Source organism: Cyprinodon tularosa, unplaced genomic scaffold, assembly GCF_016077235.1.
Source record: "Cyprinodon tularosa strain WSP-4 unplaced genomic scaffold, ASM1607723v1 ctg156, whole genome shotgun sequence".
In the NCBI taxonomy this organism is placed as follows: Eukaryota; Metazoa; Chordata; class Actinopteri; order Cyprinodontiformes; family Cyprinodontidae; genus Cyprinodon; species Cyprinodon tularosa.
The window spans coordinates 1,214,691-1,234,166 of NW_024038395.1; the positions used below are offsets into that span (position 1 = coordinate 1,214,691).

The 19,476-nt window shown below is 40.3% G+C and overlaps 1 protein-coding gene across 2 annotated transcripts in view; it reads right to left on the reverse strand.

Annotated features, from left to right (window-relative positions):
* usp22 (ubiquitin specific peptidase 22) overlaps positions 1 to 18,432 on the reverse strand; it is a 35,978-nt gene extending 17,546 nt beyond the window's left edge. Inside the window, exons 1-3 of one of the 2 annotated variants that reach the window (XM_038280091.1) lie at positions 17,925 to 18,432; positions 11,750 to 11,882; positions 1,275 to 1,388 (exon numbers count right to left, since the gene is read on the reverse strand). In XM_038280091.1, coding sequence (XP_038136019.1) covers positions 1,275 to 1,388; positions 11,750 to 11,882; positions 17,925 to 18,044 — 367 coding nt within the window. In that variant the 5' untranslated portion in view covers positions 18,045 to 18,432. Of the gene's footprint in view, positions 1 to 1,274; positions 1,389 to 11,749; positions 11,883 to 12,560; positions 12,585 to 17,924 lie in introns of those variants that run through there. The other variant, XM_038280090.1, reaches the window with a different exon arrangement.
* Positions 18,433 to 19,476: the final 1,044 nt, after the last annotated feature.

Below are 19,476 nucleotides of genomic sequence, written 5' to 3' on the forward strand. Positions count from 1 at the left end.
GGGGTTAAGGGTCTTGCTCAGAGAAGCTGTGGGAGGTGTTTCTGCATCCATGTTATACATTGAATCTTTAAATAGAAAAATATGAAAAAAATAGAAAATGTTTCCATTTTAAAATCTGAAGTAGAGAACAACAATCGCTCAGTTTGGTATATAGACAATTTCCTGATTCACATATTTTATAAAACACCTGAACTGATCGTTTTTCTTTCTTTTTTCTGTCTTAATGAGAGCAGTGGGCTTTATGCTGCCCTGCAAGGCTTTAAACCTGGGTTTGAATGGAGACTAAGCCATTCTCAAGCACATATCAAGGAGCTCATTTTGAGCCTGGATCCATATTTATTTTTGATTCTTTTAATGGTGGAGAATCCTGCTTCACAACAGCAGGTTGAGTCAAACATACTCAAAATGTGCAGGGTCATCTTAGAGCACCATTTCACTTTTCTGTCACTAGTTCACTGCGGTTCTTCCAGCAGTCCACACTTTCTCTGCTCTCTTTTTCTCATCGTCTTCTCCTTCTTTCCCATCGCCCGGCTTGCCACAGGTTTGCCTGCTGTGTCTAAAAGTAGCAGCAGCAGCAACCCAGACTGACAGCAGCTCATTGCTAAATTAAATCAGGTGTGGCCTGATGCCATAGGGCTTTACCGTACTAACAGGAGAAGCGGTGCAAGTGAAATTAGACACTGCCGTCAGACAACATTTATAAATGTTAAAAATCAGGTTGGGTCTGGATTAGCCAGCAGGTGGGTCCAGATCCGGACCGTGGTCCGCTAATCCGTGACCTCTGCATTAGACCACCACTCCTCTGCTGAGGCAAAAAAAAAAAAACAGAGCTGTGCCTATTTTACGCAGAATATCCTCCATTCCTTACTTCAAAAATGATCAAAACAACAGCTACTGATGCTGCGATTGGCTAAAAGCTTGACATGGCAGGAAAGTGCTGCTTGGTGATTTACCCAATCAGCTCCAAGAATTTAACCGAATGTCTTTCCTTTTGCGAACACTTTCCGCAGGAAAAGTGTGGAGAATCCAAACTGAGCTACACTGATCAATCTGGCCTATATGAAGTTAAATAAATGTTACTTTTATCCTTTTTATAATGTAAACAGCGAAAGAAATCAACATTGGCCTTAAAAATTTGCCCCAGAAAAACCTAAATCAGCAGAACATATTAGGGACGTTTAAACTGATATGGAAATAATCAACATCAGCTCAAAAAGCTGCATCAGTCGAGCTGTTTCTCACTAATGGACTGGTTGTGTTCAGTGCTGAAGTACCTTGCATTTTCCAGGATTTCCTCTGCTCCTCTTTGGACATTTGCTCCATCTCTTTGTCATAAATGTAGTCTTGGCACATAAAGCAGTAAATTCCCCCATACAGCAGGTCGATAGCTGGAGGATGGAGAGAGAGACAGAAGGATAACAAAAGGCAATGCATAAATCCACTTCATGCAAAAGCAAAGAGGGTTTTGGTTTACTGGACTGTGAGGAAGATAATGTTTGTGCAAAATGCGCGAAGCCGCTTCCTATCAATAATCTGCAACCATTTGAAACAACAGACACCCTGAAATCTGAGGAAGAAGAAACTCAAGTGTTTACAGAAGTCAAACACATCCTCTACGCCCCTTCCCTCCTTTCTCATCCCCTCTTCTGCAACCTACGTTTACCTGTTTAAGGTTGCCATAACAACCAGCCTGTGAGCCTCTCAGCAGCCGACCTTTGCAGATATGGAGGAAAAATAAGAAATAGAAAAACTACAGGATAGAAGGAAAGGACTCAAGAAAGATCTGGAATGAAGAAGGTGCAGTTGATGAAAATCCTTGAACGTTTATCCGTATCGATGGGGTCACTGTGTAACCATGGGAACAAGAGGGCCAAAGACAAGAGGATGGGGATGCAGAAAAGCCTACATGATGCAGCAAACAAAAATGGTTGAAATAGGGAGGTAAAGGACGAAAGGAGATTTATTTAATATCTGCAGGTTTCATGGGGTTTGTTAAGGATGCTTAATTACTCTGTCGCCGCTCTGCAGAGATCTGTCCTTTTCTCTGCTTCTTAACCATTTTAAAGCACATAATTCAGCAGATAACCTAATTAAACTTACAATTATACTCAGTGGGGAGTGCCACGTTGCACACAGCAGGAGGTCTTCCTGAGCAGAACGATAACTCAGCGTGGGGGAAAGGGGGGGGTGGGGGTGATACCATACATAGGTTTCTCAAAATCTGCCAATTCTAGATACCCTCTCAGCTCCTCGCTGCCACGCTCACCTCCAGAAAGGGAAGAATGAAGACCCTGAAGCTGCATCACACATTTACATCACCAGGATGATGCCCTGGCTAAAGATTTAAAGCACCTTTTATTACATCTTTATTACGACATACTGCTGACATACATCTAGCCTTAAGATACAATAAAAAATGCAACTCCAAAGGCAATTGTTAGTGACTTGAGTCTAAATGTGTCTGAGGCCATGTTTTGTGGTTAACAGAAACCACAATAACTGCTGAGTTCTCTGAGAATGGCACAGATTCTAAGGGAAGCTTTTTAAAAACGTCCAGGTTGCAGGAATCTTTCTGTATGTCTGTAAATCCGACAGAGCCGCACTAAAATAACTACACATTAAACAGGGGGCATTTATATGCGTACAAATGTTGACTTTTAAAAACCATATCACCTAGTTGAATGGCAGGAAGACCAAATCCCTTTTAATGCTTTGACTAGTGTTTGCATCAAGACTGAATAAAATTTTGTCATATAGGGAGGTTAACTAATAATCAACTGGTTTAATTGATTCAAATGCGTCACATCTAAACAACTGATAAAATGCACATGAATTTAATTTCCCTTTGGGATTAAAAAGTGTTCTGGAATTGAATTGAGCAGAACTTCTCTCAGTGTAATACTACCACTATCCACTAGTGTCGCTGGTTATTCTTAAGGCCAATTCATGTTTCTGACGCATAACCTCTGCAAGCTTCAAATGTGTCTCTGTGTAAAAAATCCTGACTACGCATCGGACGGTCAGACACCCGCGCATACCTCAAGTGGAAGTGTGCAGACAAAAAGCAGCTGTGATTGGTCCTTGGTATGCCTTTCCGGCTGTCTGTGTGGTCGTCCTTCTCGATTCGGTAGCCGGGCGCGCCATTTTTAAAAACCGAGGAACAACTACAATGGGCAACTATGAGGAAAGGTTAATTGAGGAGGTTCGGAAGTACAATCCGCTGAAGTTCACACGAGTTTTCGAATAGGCTTCCCCTTGCGCTTTGGCGGGAAACTGTGCGTCCCTTGAAATTCCAGACCAATAGTGCAGAAGCATACCAGCAAAAGCGACATTTGATGTGTGCGTTTGCAGAAGTCTTATCTGCCCTTTAAGTGGAACCTTAGCGGTATTTGGAGAAGTAACTCCAGAGCAGAGGTATGCCAGAGCTGAAATATTAATGTATTTTGATTGTATTTTCTCCTAAAGTTGATGCGTTTTACTTTGAATTGTGCCTCTCCTCTCGTCAGGCCCGTAAAATTGCTCCTCAGTTTCTGTGTAGTCTCATTAAAATTTAAATGGTGGTAGACTTGACCAAGGAGCTGTACACTACATTCAGTCATTAACTCACACACTAATGGTGGGGAGCTAAATTGTAGCCACAGCTGCCCTGGGGCTCAGTGACAGAAGCTAGGCTGCAGTACGCAATCAGGAGGCAATGTGGGTGAAGCTTCTTGCCCAAGGACACAACGCCGTGCGCCCTCAGGGGCCACATGGGGGTGTCCACATCATCTTCTAAAAACAGCACAACTCACCAGTGGGCTGAGATTGAAATTTTATTTTATTCCGTTGCCCTTCTCTTTTAATCATTTATAGAGCATTTTAATCATACAGACCATTTAAGCATTTATAGAGATTTGAATGACATATTTCATAAAGAAAATTAGGAGTTAAAAGAAACAAAAGTATGTTTGTTATGTATGAAGTTAAGGTGAAGGCTGATCCCTCAGTTCATAGGGATCAGAAACACAAAATGATTTTCTGTCTGATCGGATGCAACACCGTCTTTGGTGTGTTCAGGGTTTAAGGTTGCAAGTAATATAACGGTGTTAGCAATCTGTAAAAGTGAACACTTAGATTAAGGTTTTAATAAAAAGAAATTAACTCTGTTACTAATGGCGTTATTATGTAGCGGCTCCGTCACTCAATGAGTCATATGACACAGAGCACCACTTTACAACAGAGTTCCCCTATAACCTAAGAGCTAACTGAGCTAAAAAGACTTAAACCTTTTTTTCCCCCAGTGTTTTATTGTCATTACACTGTCACAAGTACAGCACAACGAAATTCACTCTCTGCATTTAACCCATCCCCTTTGGGAGCAGGGGGCTGCCACTTGCAGCTCCCGGGGAACACTTAGCCAATTTTTATTATCATTTTGTATACAAAATTAAATTCCCAATTCATAATATGCTCATCAGGGGCTGCTCAGTGGTGCAGTGGGTAGCACTGCCGCCTTGCAGGAAGAAGGTCTCGGGTTCCATCCCCCGGGTCTTTCTGTATGGAGTTTGCATGTTCTTCCTGAGAATGTTTGGGTTCTCTCCGGAAACCCCTGCTTCCTCACACAGTCCAAAAACATGACTGTTAGGTTAATTGACTTCTCTAAATTCTCCTTTTTGTCCTGTTTGTCTCTGTGTTGCCCTGCGATGGATTGGCGACCTGTCCAGGGTGTACCCCGCCTCTCGCCCGTAGACAGCTGGAGATAGGCACCAGCACCCCTCGCAACCCCAGCAGGGATAAGCGTGATGGGAAATGGATGGATGAATCAGTTCTTACCAATGTATTTCTGCTTAATAGGCTGTTATGCTGAAAATCAAGTAACATTTTTTATGAGCGTATCTTTGGGCTTACTGCATACCAGAATTCAGCAGACACTGGTCACACCGAAACATTTAGAATTACAGTGGAACTATGCCGATACCCAGACTTACAATGAGCTCAAAGTCCACACAAAAAAATGTGTTTTTAAGCACATTTACCTCCTTATTTACAAATGTGCGCAAGGGTGATGACGTCATACATGCGCCGCTTTGTTTTTAAAACATATAAATATAAAAAATGTAACCACGGATGTCTGGGGGACAGTGATTCGCCTACATGGTATGAATGCTGGCATAAAGAATAAATTATGAACAGTTTAGTTTGTGCCTTCAAGTCGTTGCCCATAGGAAGACGTTACTTGGATATAACCTAACGGAATATCTTCAGAACAGCTCCAAATGACACATAACTCATATGGGTGAGTAGAACATGAAGTAATAACGTAAAATCAAGTGGCCAAATGTAAAAAAAAAAAATGGCGTTCCCCCTTAAGGTCATCATTGGTTCCCAGAAGAAGGCGGGTGAAAACACTCCAGCAGTGACAGCAGACAGCAAGCTTTGAAAAAATCCTGGTGAGTGAATGTGTTTTTGTCTTTCCAATGCGCTGAGGGAAACAAAGCGGTGGCACCGGTCGCTTTAAACCTGGAAGTTAAATGCCTAACACCTCTAGTAGCTAAAAGTTATAGTGTTGCTTTACATCAATATCCATTCATATTCAGATATTTTCAGGAGTTGGGTTTCATACGTCATCAAATAGATGTTTATCGTTTTTGCACCCTATATTTATTTAAATAACATCCAATCAATATTTGGTTTATCACAGCTTGTTTTGTCCCTGAGGGACTATTAGGGAGGGGGTAGGACAAAGAAAAACAACTTATCCCTACACCTTTACTCAAATTCATACAAAGATATCATTTAGGCGCCAGAATCCATCCTTGGCTGTGGAAATATGCCAAGACAGCAGCCTTTGTGTGGGCAAGTTGGTTCAGTTCCTGAAACAAAGCCCCAGACAGCTTTAAGGAGGTATGTTTTACTGCGCTGTAGGGATTTACCTTCCTCCCACAGGCACCTCTGAATGAAGCAATTAGCTATACAATAATAATAAAAAGAGAAACATCAAATAACAACATGGTGCAGCTAATCTTCATTATCCATCAACCTATCCATTAGTCACCAACGCCTGTTTCTTCAAATGGGCTACATGGGTCCAAATACACCAGTGACATCATTATTCACCCCCTGAGGTTAATCTCTCTGTGAAAGGTGTTGCAATTATGTTGCACAGGCTTGCATAAGAGCTGCTAACTACAGTATGTGGCTCTTGATAAAGTGCCTCTCAACGCTGCCAGTGTGTCACCCTGAGGTTGGAGTGTGTTCAAACATTAACAACCTAAAGACCTCCTTATACACCAACACACCCTGATAAACAGAAGGTGAAGCAGAACTTATAAACAGCTGCTAAAAACATCTAGAAGAGCGGTGTTTCTTAGCATGGCTCAGGGTAGCATTAGGTCATCTACAGACCACCGTGTGGTCCATTCAGGTAGGGAGAGCAAAATTTCAAACAGACAACAGGAAGGCTTAATGGAGTGCAGCAAGGTTGATTTTTGCACCACTTTTTAGCTGTCAACCTATGGCTTCAAGAGACATTATGTAAGTCTTTACTGAAAAATATCAGCCTTTTTTGTTTGACCGTTTACAACTAAAACATTGTTTGATTAGTAGACTGAGGCCTCAGTATTTCAGGGCTGATGCATCTATTAGCCTGTAGCCTATGTTCCCTGAATGGACCTTGGGTCAGAAGTTTCTGCGCTGTTCCGCTGAGTAACGTCAAGCTTGTTCAAGTTAAACGGGTACAACCTAGCAAATAATCCAAGCGTTATATGGTCACTCAAAGTAAGGTGAAAAAAAGTTTTAAAAAACCAAAAAGATTGTCAAGTAGGAGGGCAATAGGGGTGGGTATTGGCAAAGAAGTCACGATTCGATTCGAATCACGATTCACATGCCACGATGCGATTCTATCACGATGCATCACGATACATGAAATATTGCGATGCATTGGGATATTTTCACTGAACTTTGTAAGAAAAAGATACAGTCCTTACCAGTGGCTGACTGGCTGTGTATGATCTGGATAGTGTCTTCAATTGATACATAACTGAAAGCAACTGAATTCATACATAGCTGTATTTATTGAAATTACTTTTGGAGGTGTTGTCATGAAAACAAATACTGGACAGAAATATTACTATTACTGGCGTGGACACACTAACAAAAAGATCTTAGGATTCATCAAACTTAAAATAACAAAATGAGGATAATCAGTGCCATTTACATGGCCTCAGTGGTCTTTTAAACCAATTAAATGAAAACATTCAAATGTAAGACATTTCCCCTTTTGGAAATTACGTGCGTCATATCAATTTCGTTTTTACCTTCTTTGTTTTTAAAGCCAAAATGCATCCAAGCATCTGACTTGAAATGTGATGGAGCTGGGGGGCGAATTTTCTCAGTCTCCTCCATATTTTGTTTATGAATGACTCTTCTCAGTATCCCAAGGCCGGACATGCTTGCAACACAAAGCAGCAGGCGTCAACACATCCGCAGCGACATCTGCTGGACTGGAAGTTGTATTCCACTTGGTTTGATTGATGTGCGCCAACCATTAATGTATTTTATTTGTTAATTTTTTTTATTTTTTATAATCGATTCTTGCCTTCAAGAATCGATTCAGTAGATCACAAAAATTAGAATCACGATTCATCGATTTGACGATTATTTTGCACACCCTTAGAGGGCAAGCTAGGAGAATGAGCAGAAGAGTGCTGCAAATCTGTGTTTTGGCCACAGGAGGCAGTATCAGTAGAAAACTATCATGCCTCTTTAACAATTTAAATTAATTTAGAAATCAGAAAGTTTTGGGCAAACTTTCTAAAAACAGGCAGAGGCCATTGTAGTAGTGGGATCTGTGCTAATTGTCTCAATAAGGGTCTAAAAAGGTTCAACCTGTCTTTGTCTGTTTTTTTCTAATATAACTGAGGACTGCTCAGAACACAAAGAATAAAAAAATAAATAAAACACTTTGAATAATAATTTTATGTCTGTATAAAACACAACTCCAAAAAAAAAAAAGAGAGAGAATTTAACATGCATTAAAGGTACACTATGCAACCGGTGTTGATTTTCCAGCGAGGCTCCCCCCAGAGGGCGAAAGTAAAAGTGCACTGTCGTAAATATGCTCAGCTGTTCTCCTGGTTTCTCCGTCAAGCCAGGCGCGGTTGTTTTGAGCTTAGCAGACAGGCAAACGGAACGAATGACTAATGCTGCGTTCACACCGCAGCTGGCGCGACCGAAGCAGCGAGTTTACATGCAAAGTCAATGGTTGACGCGCGTCAAGGCGCAGCAAAAGGTCCCACGGCGCGTTTTGAGCAGCAGACGCAGCGCGTCTGAGCAGCTGATGCTCCGTTCAGACCGGACGGCCAGCTGCCCCCGGTGTGAACGCAGCATGAAGCAGCGCGTCGGGCGCGTTTAATCATCTGACGCAGGGAGAGAGACACAGCGCTGATGATCAGAGGCTACGATCACTTCTCTTAAACAGTTTATTGACGCCTAAATTGACTTAAAATGCAGAAATCTGCCGGCAGAATATGCAGTTTGGATTATTTAGATGAAAAACACCTACCAGCTGCTGAGGCTGCTGATGAAGGAATTCCTACTGTCGGCGCACCGCTGGTATGTGGGGGTCTGAGCGGCTCCGACAGAAAAAATATTGAAGGCAGGATGATAATCTGAATGAACTGACGGCACTGATTACGTTTTCAGGTGTATTTTCTCACTTAAACACATATTAAAACTACTTTATTCCCACTGATCACAGCAAATATAGCTGCAAGGCAGAGAAAGGATAGTGAAGCTCCGCCCAACGCGCGTCAGACACACTTTTGCACCGCGCAGCCAGAGCAGCAAAGCTGCTTCAGCCGCGCGTCAGAACTAACTGGTACAAGCAGCAAAAATGAAGCAGCAGACGTGATTTTGCTGCTTTTGCTGCGTGAACGTAGCATAACTGCACAAAGATCGCCACTGTGCTAGCAACGAGAATGCTTTTAACTGGGGGCGTGTAGCAGTTCTCGCCGTAAAGCAAGACTGACTCTCGTGAGACTTCTGAGCCTCTGGGTGCGGGTCGGTGCTCCTGCAATTGCAAGTGCGGTATTTCCCCCACAGACCACCAGGGCGGCCGAGAATATCTTTGTTCAACCTGAAATGATTCATTTAGTCATCCAAAATGATATGGAACACATTAATCAACTGAAAAATGTTGCAAAGTGTGCCTTTAAGTTAATCTTCTTGATTATTGATCTGGGGTATGCTCCCGATACAATTACTCAGCTTTGTTTTGACCGATATCAGCATGAATCCCGCACATATTTATTGCCTATTTTATAGTGTGGAATGATAGAAAAGGTTTGATCAAGAGATATTTCTTAAACAGAGAACAATTCTTAACATCAGGTTTGAGAACAACTGACCTATTCCTTAGTAAGCAAAGAGCTTAATAAACTTCAAACAAAACTGGACTATGAGCTGCCTAATATTAGAGGCAGGTCAATACATTCCTATATTCATTTTTTGGCTCAGATATCAGACCAATTTCTGATATTATTATCAGATAGGGACGTGCCTAATATGGGGTCTTATTTATAGAAATGGGTTCTAAAACTTGGTATGCAACATGTATTACGCTTTAAAAAAAATAGCATGAAAATGTAACACAAACTGTAAACTATGTGAACGAGTCACTCGGATCTTTTGAGGCAGGAGAATCGGGCAACATGGATGGGTATATGGGGTCACTAAGGCTAGGTTCAGCCTTGATGCTCACTTCCGATTTTTTTGTGAAATCCGATTTCTTTGCGTTGTTGTTCACATTTCCAAATATATGCGACTTGTATGTGATCTCCTGTGTGAATTGCAGTCATACAACCTCATTGTTCCGCATGCGCAGTAGAGGACGCAATGACGTCACAAGCAAGCGTGCTCTGTGTTTACGGAAGTAAACATGGATGGTAGTGCTCGAGAACATCTAGCGACCTTTCCCAACCTAGAAAACTCAATCTTTCCAAGATGGTTAAACATAAATACTGCTCTCTGCATTATCGTCCACCATTGTTGTTGTTTTTCTTGCCACTTCTGCGAAGCAAGATGCAGAAAATTAACCACTGTCGGCTATTGATGACATTTAGGTCGGATGGATGTTATCTGGCCGTTTAGACTGGGGTCGCATTTAAAAAGATCAGATTCGAATCGGATTCAGGACCACAGAGCCAAGCGGCCTGGGTCGCATTGGAAAAAATCAGATGTGTTGTTCAGACTGCCATGAAAAGATCAGATCAAGGTCACATATGGGCCAAAACATCTCATTTGGGTCACTTCAGGCTGCGGTGTGAATGTAACCTAAGATGACTGACTTATAATTAGGGCTGCAACTAGCAATTATTTTGCAAATCGATTAATCTGTGGATTATTTTTTCAATTAACCGATTAATAATCGGATAGCCAAAGGTTCTTTTAAGAACTTTTACTAAATTAAAAAAGGTAAAACTCAAACTTTTCAGAATCTTTATTTAATCTTAAAAGCAAAATGTTTATATATTTTTCTACAATTTACGTATAATTACTGCTTTAAGTAGATTGCTCTGTCAGCTAAAAGCACGTTTTAGAGTCTCTATAATCCAGTTAACGACTACTATATTAGTTGACGACTATTTCAATAATCAATTAATCGCTATTAATTCTTTCAGCTCTACTTATAGGTTTATACTTCTGCAAACACACGCATCAAATGTCGCTTGGGTCTGGTCGTGAACCAGTTTTCCTGGTATGCTTCTGCACCGTCGGTCTGGAATTTCTAGGGTCGCACAGCCGTTTGCCGCCAAAGCGCAAGGGGGAGCCTATTAAAGAACCCGCAAGAACTTCAGCGAATGTTCACGAGAACTTCGATGGTGCCAGCGGGAGTGTTTATCTTCCAAAACAACAATGGTGCGTCTGCAAGATATCATGGTTAGGGAGAGGGATCTAGAGTTGCTAGACATCGCAGAGGATATATTTATTTATATAATTTGTCTGAGACGTCGTACAAGTGGTTGTACTCCCGAAACTCCTCGATTATCCTTTCGTCGTAGCTGTCCATTGCTCCTCGGTTTTTAAAAAAAGGCGCCCCGGCACTGAATCGAGAAGGACGAACAGACAGCCGGAAAGGCATACCAAGGACCAATCCCAGCTGCTTTTTATCTGCGCACTTCCGCTTGAGGTCTGTGCGGGTTTGCGACTGTCCGACGCGAAGTCAGGATTTTTTTTAGGTGCACCACGACGGTTGCAAAACCTCTGTGCGGGGGGCGTGATCACGCACAGGGACAGATTTGAAGGATGCAGAGGCTATGTTTCAGAAGCATAAATTGGCCTTTACACTCTCAGAACATTGCACTGCTAGATGTTTTCAACTGTGTCCAGAATTGGAGAAACGGCAGACCCACACCACCCTAGTTCATCACAGGGTTAAACAGGAGGTCAGCAAACACATCTGGGAGCACGGTTCTAAAGGAACAAGATTAAACATAAATAACCAGTACTTCATGATTCATTTAAGATTTAAAATATATTTATAAACTATCAGTATACATAAATGTAAAACGATTTCTGCTTCATGCTGTAGGCAGCTCATTACACATCCAAGATGATCTAACTATCTACTGCATACAGATTAGGAAACATCTAAATATAATAAGATCCAGCTCACTAGAACCTCTGCTTATTAAACAGATTTGTTGTCTGCTGTTTTACATACTAATTTACATACAGCAGGAGGTGGATGAGGGAGACTGTGTGGTCATACCCAGGTTATGCCTTTTGCTCTTGGCGTGTTCATGGATGTGTTTTTTGGAGAAGCAGGCAAAGAAGACACAGTAGAGGCAGGAGTGGAGTCTGTTGAGGTGGGCTCCGCACATGTGACAGATGCATGACTTGGCCTGCAAAAGTAGAAAGAGGTGAGTTTGGGACAGAAAAGGCAGTGGGTAGGATATTCGACAAAACTATCACCAAAGCTGACAGCAGCACATCATGTAGGGTAAAAAACATAACAATAAAAGAGCAAAGTTGCAGCTATAATATGCTCATCCTAAATACTAAACTTGAAAAATGTGAAGAATTGATTCAAAATGTTGGTTTTCTAAAGAAAATTTGCCCAAAAAACATCAGAACTTTACATTCAAACTGCAAATAAAAGATCCTCTGTGCCAAAAAGCGAGGGAGGGAGATGTGAGGCGTGTATGGAGCGTAGATTGCAGCAGTTCAAAAGCATGCAGATGATATGCTGGCATGAATATCAGAAGAAATGCATAATGCTGGGAAAAAAAGAAGGGAGGGAAGAATAAGAGGAACACAGATGGAGGAGGGGAAGGCGAGCATGGAGAAGGTGAAATGTAAGCCTTTGTGCATTGATAAAGTGAAAGCTGCTGGAAGAGATGCATGCGAACGAGGCTGCAGAAATAGAGTATTATGAACAAAAAAAAAAAGAATGCTGTATGTGGTGTCAAAATAGGCTTCAAAATGCAAAGACTGAAAAAAACTAAATCCTCTGGAAAACCCCAGAGTGGAAAAAAAACGTGTTTAATTTGAAAAGTGGGTCATGGGAAACTGAGGCTCACCGATGCATGTGGGAACTGAAGGGTTTGCTGCGTGTTCTGTGGTCGAACATTGGGAAAATATATTAAAGGCATGAGGATGTTTTCACACATCATTAGGCGGACGGACAAACACGGATGGAGAAGTGTTGCCTGGTCAGAGGACGGGGTCTGCATTATAAACCTGCCTTGTGTTGCGCTAAAATATTTCTCCTACCTAAAACCCTCTGTCTCAACATATTACATGACTTCCATGTTTTTTTTTTTGTTTTTTTTTATGGGATTATAGTGGTGAACAAGCTTTTTTTTTAAAAGAACATGACCAAAACAATCCATGTGTCTTAAATGCAGAAAACTGTGTGGTGGTAGCATCGTGCTATAGGGGGGATTTCTCTGACAGGGACAGAGAAGGAGGTTTGAGGGATACGTGGAGATGAGTATGGATCTAGAAACACGATGAGAGACGACAAAGGAGTGAAAACTGGAGAGGAGGGTTAAAAAAAGGAAAGCTGAATATTTCAATATTTTACATCCTTTAAATGATGCAAACGACTGCATTATTTGCAGGATTCTGCCTTTAAGCATCTGAAACTGCAGACAATCAGAGACTGAAAACGCCTGGTTTGGCTCTACTGGCTCCACTCTGAACTTTTTTGTGACCATTTTGGGACCAAGAAATGGAAACCACAGAGTCTAACAATGAGATGCAGGCTTCCCAGAGCATCACCAGCAGACTTAAACAACCTGCAGGTTTCCTGTTTCGGTCAAAGTTCTCCATCAGCACCAAATCCTGAAGCTGACGTTCATACACACATTGCTTCCAGTGTGCTTCATAAAACCACTTAGAAAAGATGAGTTGGCAATGATGTCCGCCTGCAAAAAAGCTGGTAGACACCAAAATACCTTTAGGGTGGAACTTGATGGAAAGCTTTCTGTTCTGTTTAATTATCTTATTCTATTTTTTTTTTACAAAGTAATTATGGAGTATTTTTGTGTTTTTATTAAATTCAAGAAAAAGTCATCTGAAAGCAGAAAATAATTTCGAAAGTGGGATCAATATACCAGCATATAAAAAAACAAGTTTTCACGCTGATAGCAAAAAAACTGATGCTATTTGAGACTGACAAAAAAGCTTTGAGAAAATATTTTCTCATTTAATAAAAGATAAACTGACATTTGGAAAATGATTACCAGGAAATATCAAATTAAATATATATATATATATATTTTTTTTTTTTTACTCTCAAACATTGCTTTGAAAAACATTTCTCTCTCAAATGTTTTTCCTCTCTCTCTCAAAACCACCAATCAGCTGTCAGTTCTGTTGAGACTGACCAATAGGAGCACAGGCCCGCTGTTCTGTCAGATGAGCAAACCCAAAGTCAATACCCCTTTATCCCTGCAGTTTATCCCAATTTTTCCCCTTAGTTTATCCCCTTAGTTTTGTACCAAAAATACAGTTTAAACCACCTAAATGGGCGTGTATCCCTTTAGTCATGTACGAGAAAAAAACATTTAATTACTTAGTTTTTGGTGTTTTTTGAAGCGTATTGTGATCTGACCTTAAATTAGTGTTGCGCCGATGCCATTTTTTGTCCCAGATACCGATACCTTGCTGCGCAGTATTGGCCAATACCGATGCCATACCAATACCATCTGTTTGAAATTGATGTGTATGAAGAACTGCATACTAGTTGGATGTAACATAAATGCCATCATGGGTTTGTCAAGCTGCTGCCTACCTTTGTGAAGCAGGAAAAAGACTAATACAAAGTGAATCCAGTAGAACTTTTTATTGCCTACCAGGAATGGGTGACAATAGTTGAATAAACTTTTGGCTCTCAAAATGGTATCGGTGCCCTATTTGTTGGTGCTCGCCAACACCACCATTGTAGAGCTGGGCCCCGTCCGATAATGGTATCAGTGAAACACTAGCTTAAATTTTATTTTTATTTTTTGTACACAACTAAAGGGATACAACCCAGTTGAGGTAGTTTAAAGTATATTTTTTGTACAAAACTTAATGGATGAACGTAAATCTGACATCTTGCACATGCTTATTTATTATGGGTATGCTGGTCTGATGGGGTATGCTCATCTGACAGAACACCGCCCATTTCACATTTTTCACATGAGAGAAAAATACGGAATCAGCAAAGACTTAGGTCTGAGATTTTTTTCCTCTTTAATATATGCATTTTACTTTTTAAATTATTTCACCCTTTAAGGCAGTGGTTCCCAAAGTGTGGGGCGCGCCCCCTTATAGGGGGGCGCAATGCCATTGCAGGGGGGCCGCGGGAAGCGGTATGGATGAATGAAGAAAAAAAAAAAAAAAAAGAAAAAAAACAGCGCTTGCTTGACTGAGCATAATGAACAGTTGTGACACTGCAACCCAGATTTGAGAAGATCTACAGCAAAAAGCAGGCTCACTACAGCCGCTGAATGAGATGGGAGGATTAAAGTACAAAGAAAAAACTCTCAGGGAGCTGTTCAATGTTTTCACTCCATTTTGCACAGAGGCTTTTTAATGTATAGATTATAGCAAAGTTAAATATTGTTACAAATAAAAAAAAAAGAAATGTTTAAAATAACACAGACAACAAAGAATCCTCTTCTAATCTACATTATAGAACTATGAAAAAAATACAGTTGTTCCACTGTAAAGATGGTGTATAGTTTATTTTGTTGCAACCTGAAGTGTGAAATAAACTTCAGTGGAGTTGTGCGTGGAAATTTTATTGTAATCCAAAGGGGGGCCCAGAAGAAAATCTTTGGGAACCACTGCTTTAAGGTAATTATTTTCTTGAGTTTAATAAAAATACAAAAATAACTCCATTATTGACTCAGAGTGGCCCACAGGACAATACTGCCACCACCGGTAATATCTAAAGACTTTCCATGTAGTCCTATCATACGAGTATTAGGGCCAGGGTAGAGATTTTTTTTTTTTGTTGCTTCTATTACGAGAATAAAGTCATAACATTACGAGAATAAAGTTGTAAAATTACAAGAATGAAGCCATCATACCACAACCCTTTTCTGAAAGAGCTTCGAGCTACAGCAGCAGATGATGGCGAACCCGAGTCCACTTTGACATCCTGCCCAATTTGATGGCAGTGCTAAAAGATTTCCTTATTTGTCAAACCAGAACCAAAGTATAACTTCACATGATGCTCGACGTTCCTCATTTTAGGGAAGAAAGTGCTTCTTGGAAAAGTTGTAAAATGCAACTTTATTCTTGTAATTTTAGGACTTTATCCTCTTAATACTACGACTTTATTCTCCTAATTTTTATGAATATTCTCGTGACTTTTTTTCTCGTTATATTAGGACTTTATTCTCATAATGTTACGGCTTTATACTAATATTTGTTACGTCTTTAATAATGTTATGACTTTATTCTCGTAATGTTACGGCTTTGATAATGTTACGGCAATATTCTAGTTATGTTATGATTTTATTCCAGTAATTTTGCGACTTTATTCTCGTTATGTTACGACTTTATTCTAATAATGTTACTATATTTTTGTAATGTTGCGACTTTATACCATGTTATGACTTTAATTTCTATTTTTGTAATGTTACGACTATATTCTCCTAATGTTATGACGATATTCTCGTAATGTTACGACTATATTCTTGTAATGTTACGACTATATTCTTGTAATGTTACGACTTTATACTAATATTACAACTATATTCTCCTAATGTTACGACATTATACTAATAATGTTACGACTTTATAGTAATGTTACGACTTTGTTCTATATTCTTGTAATGTTACGACTTTATACTAACGTTAACTTAATGCTAGTAATGTTACAACTTTTTACTAATGTTAAGACTGTTCTATATTCTCATAATGTTGCTTTATACTAATATTACATTATTCTAATAATGTTACGACTATATTCTCATGTTTCGACATTATACTAATAATGTTACGACTTTGTTCTATATTCTTGTAGTGTTACGACTATATTCTCGTAATGTTACGACTATATTCTTGTAATGTTACGACTTTATACTAATATTACAACTATATTCTCCTAATGTTACGACTATATTCTCATGATGTTACGACATTATACTAATAATGTTACGACTTTATAGTAATGTTACGACTTTGTTCTATATTCTTGTAATGTTACGACTTTATACTAATGTTAACTTAATGCTAATAATGTTACGACTTTATACTAATGTTAAGACTATTCTATATTCTCATAATGTTACTTTATACTAATATTACATTATTCTAATAATGTTACGACTATATTCTCATGTTTCGACATTATACTAATAATGTTACGACTTTGTTCTATATTCTTGTAGTGTTACGACTATATTCTCGTAATGTTACGACTATATTCTCATAATGTTACGTCATTATACTACTAATGTTACGACTTTGTTCTATGTTCTCATAATGTTACGACTTTATACTAATGTTACAACTTTATGCTTATAATGTTACGACTTTATACTAATGTTACGACTTTATTCTTATAGTGTTACGACTATACTAATGTTACGACTTTATTCCTATAATGTTACGACTATATTCTGTCAATGTTACGGTAATTTTAAGACTTTATTCTCGAAATAGAAGAAAAAAACCTCGAGCCTGGCCCAAATACTCTGCCGTGTATCAGAGTAAAGCAGAGCAATGATTTTTTTCTGCATTTCTTGACAGTAAGAAATGCGGGGGGGGGGGGGGGGGGGGGGGGCTCCTGTCAGTGCCAGCCTCCTCATAGTGGAGCAGCAGAGGCTGAGTATTGGTGTAATGTAATCCCCACATACAGTCTGAACAATAACAGTGTTTGAGGGATTCATCAATAGAAATGCAAATGTAGAAAAGCTGCAAACAGACAGAACCAGCCGCACTGTAGTGAGGCCGGTTCTACAGTGAAACATCTACAAAGTGTAGCAGAAACTAGACCGATTCTGAACCCCTGCCGATCAGAAATGTTTTAAACTTTGATTCCAGCGGATGATGAGTTATTCATTGCAGAGGAAAGGGGGGAGGGTCATTTGTTTATTTTATTCAAATCCCACAGAGGAGGAAATGCTGCTGCTGGTGGAAGGAAGCGGAGCCTCAGCAGATAGATGCACAGCAGCTCTGATCTAGTGCTTTAGGTTCTAACTGTGATGGGAGCTGATCTCTAAAGTGACACAATCTGATAGTTTGCTTTAGTTTGAGCTATACTTGATGTCGAAAAATAAAAACACTGAAGGTTTTTTTAATGTATGTATCTGAAAGCGGGTTTCTGGCTTTAGATGCGTCTGCCTTGGAAGGGCGGGGAACTCTTAACGTTCAATAGAAAAGACGAAAAAAAAACAGGTTGTGTCGCCCAGTAGGACACTTGTCTCCCCTCCACTTGTTACCTTGCGTTTTCTGGTCTCAGCTGAACCGCTCCACACGAAGCACTGATAAATAAGCCTCAGGTTCTGCTTCCAGTTGTCCACTTTGAAGCTGTTCACATGAGGGCAGCCTGCGGGACTCATGGCAGTCACAGCATCCGGCTTTCCGCCTACTCCGAGCGACGAACCTGTTCACAAGCCGCCCCCCGCCACCCCGGTCCGAACGGGTTTTTTTCTCCTCCTCCAGCTAGCTCGCCAGCTTCGTTTATCCAACGGCTGCTGCGTTCAGGCTAACTGGCCATGTCCCGGTGGCAGGAGCTGATGCACACGCAACAGCAAACATGGAGGCAAATGTTTACACTGCGGTCTGTTTGCAGGTTATCATGGACGCGCTTAAAGCAGGGCTACGCAACACATGAGGCTCTTCTAATTCGTCCAATTATATGTTAGCAGGCTGGCTAAAGTTGGTTAGCACTGGAATTTCAACACGGCGACAGTCGTCAGGAGTAGACCCTCAGCCGTGGAGCTAAACCAATCAGAGTCGCGCTCTCAACGTGATTGGCGTGTGCCAATATTCGGGGCTTTTTTTTTCTTACAAAATCCCGCCTCTACACAATGAGAGCTGCCTTGTGATTGGTCGGCCTGAACCACATCCGCTTGCTGAGAGATGCTCACTGGATTCACTCCTTTTAACAGTCAACTGGATCTTGGTCAAAATGAGGCGGCGTGGGAGGAGTTAGTGTGTTTTTAACTATAAAATACTACACTTAACTATTGATTATTATTAAAACGGTTGCTAGATGGGACACTTGAGAATAAAGGGAAGAAATTACAATATAGGAAGAAAAATGGAGCAAGGACAGAGATGGGGCACAGGAGGAAGGAAGGAGATGGAAAAGAAGGGAAATTTGCAAGTGGAAAAGAAAAATGATAAAGGAGGAAAAGAAAAAGAATAGGAGGCAAGGATGAAAGGAAAGAAGGGGGACACATGCGGAAAAAGAAAGATGAAGAAATTATAAACATATAAAACCTTGAGACAAAGGGATAAGGAATAAAGACTCAATTTTTTTTCATACCCATAGAAATTAATTTGATTGACTAATGTTAGCTCCACTAGTTTAGACTCACTGACTTATCTAAATTGTGGATTTTCCCAACAACTGAACAGCTGTAATGTTTTTCTTAGACGTCTGCCACTTCTCACATCAAGGTCACGTCTAGGCTGATGAACCCCAACAAATGATCTTTGAATCCCTCCTGTTCAAGCACACAAATTGCCACGCCGGGTGACAAATGGTGCACACCCGATGAGACAGCTTCAAAGCAATAACTGAGATTACGATCATTTTAGAAATGATGGAAAGTAAAGCAGAGTGTGCAGAAGAAGTTACTGAGACCTGTATCCTTAAACAATTTATTAACAGATCCACAATCGCAATGCTAAAGCTCCCGATTGACAAGACAGTTTGGTTTTATCTGACTTCAAGCTCTCAAAAACAGATTCTTGTGCAGTGCTCTAGCGACATCTAGTGGATCTGACCTAAAAACCAAAACCAAAACAGTGCACCAGATTGTG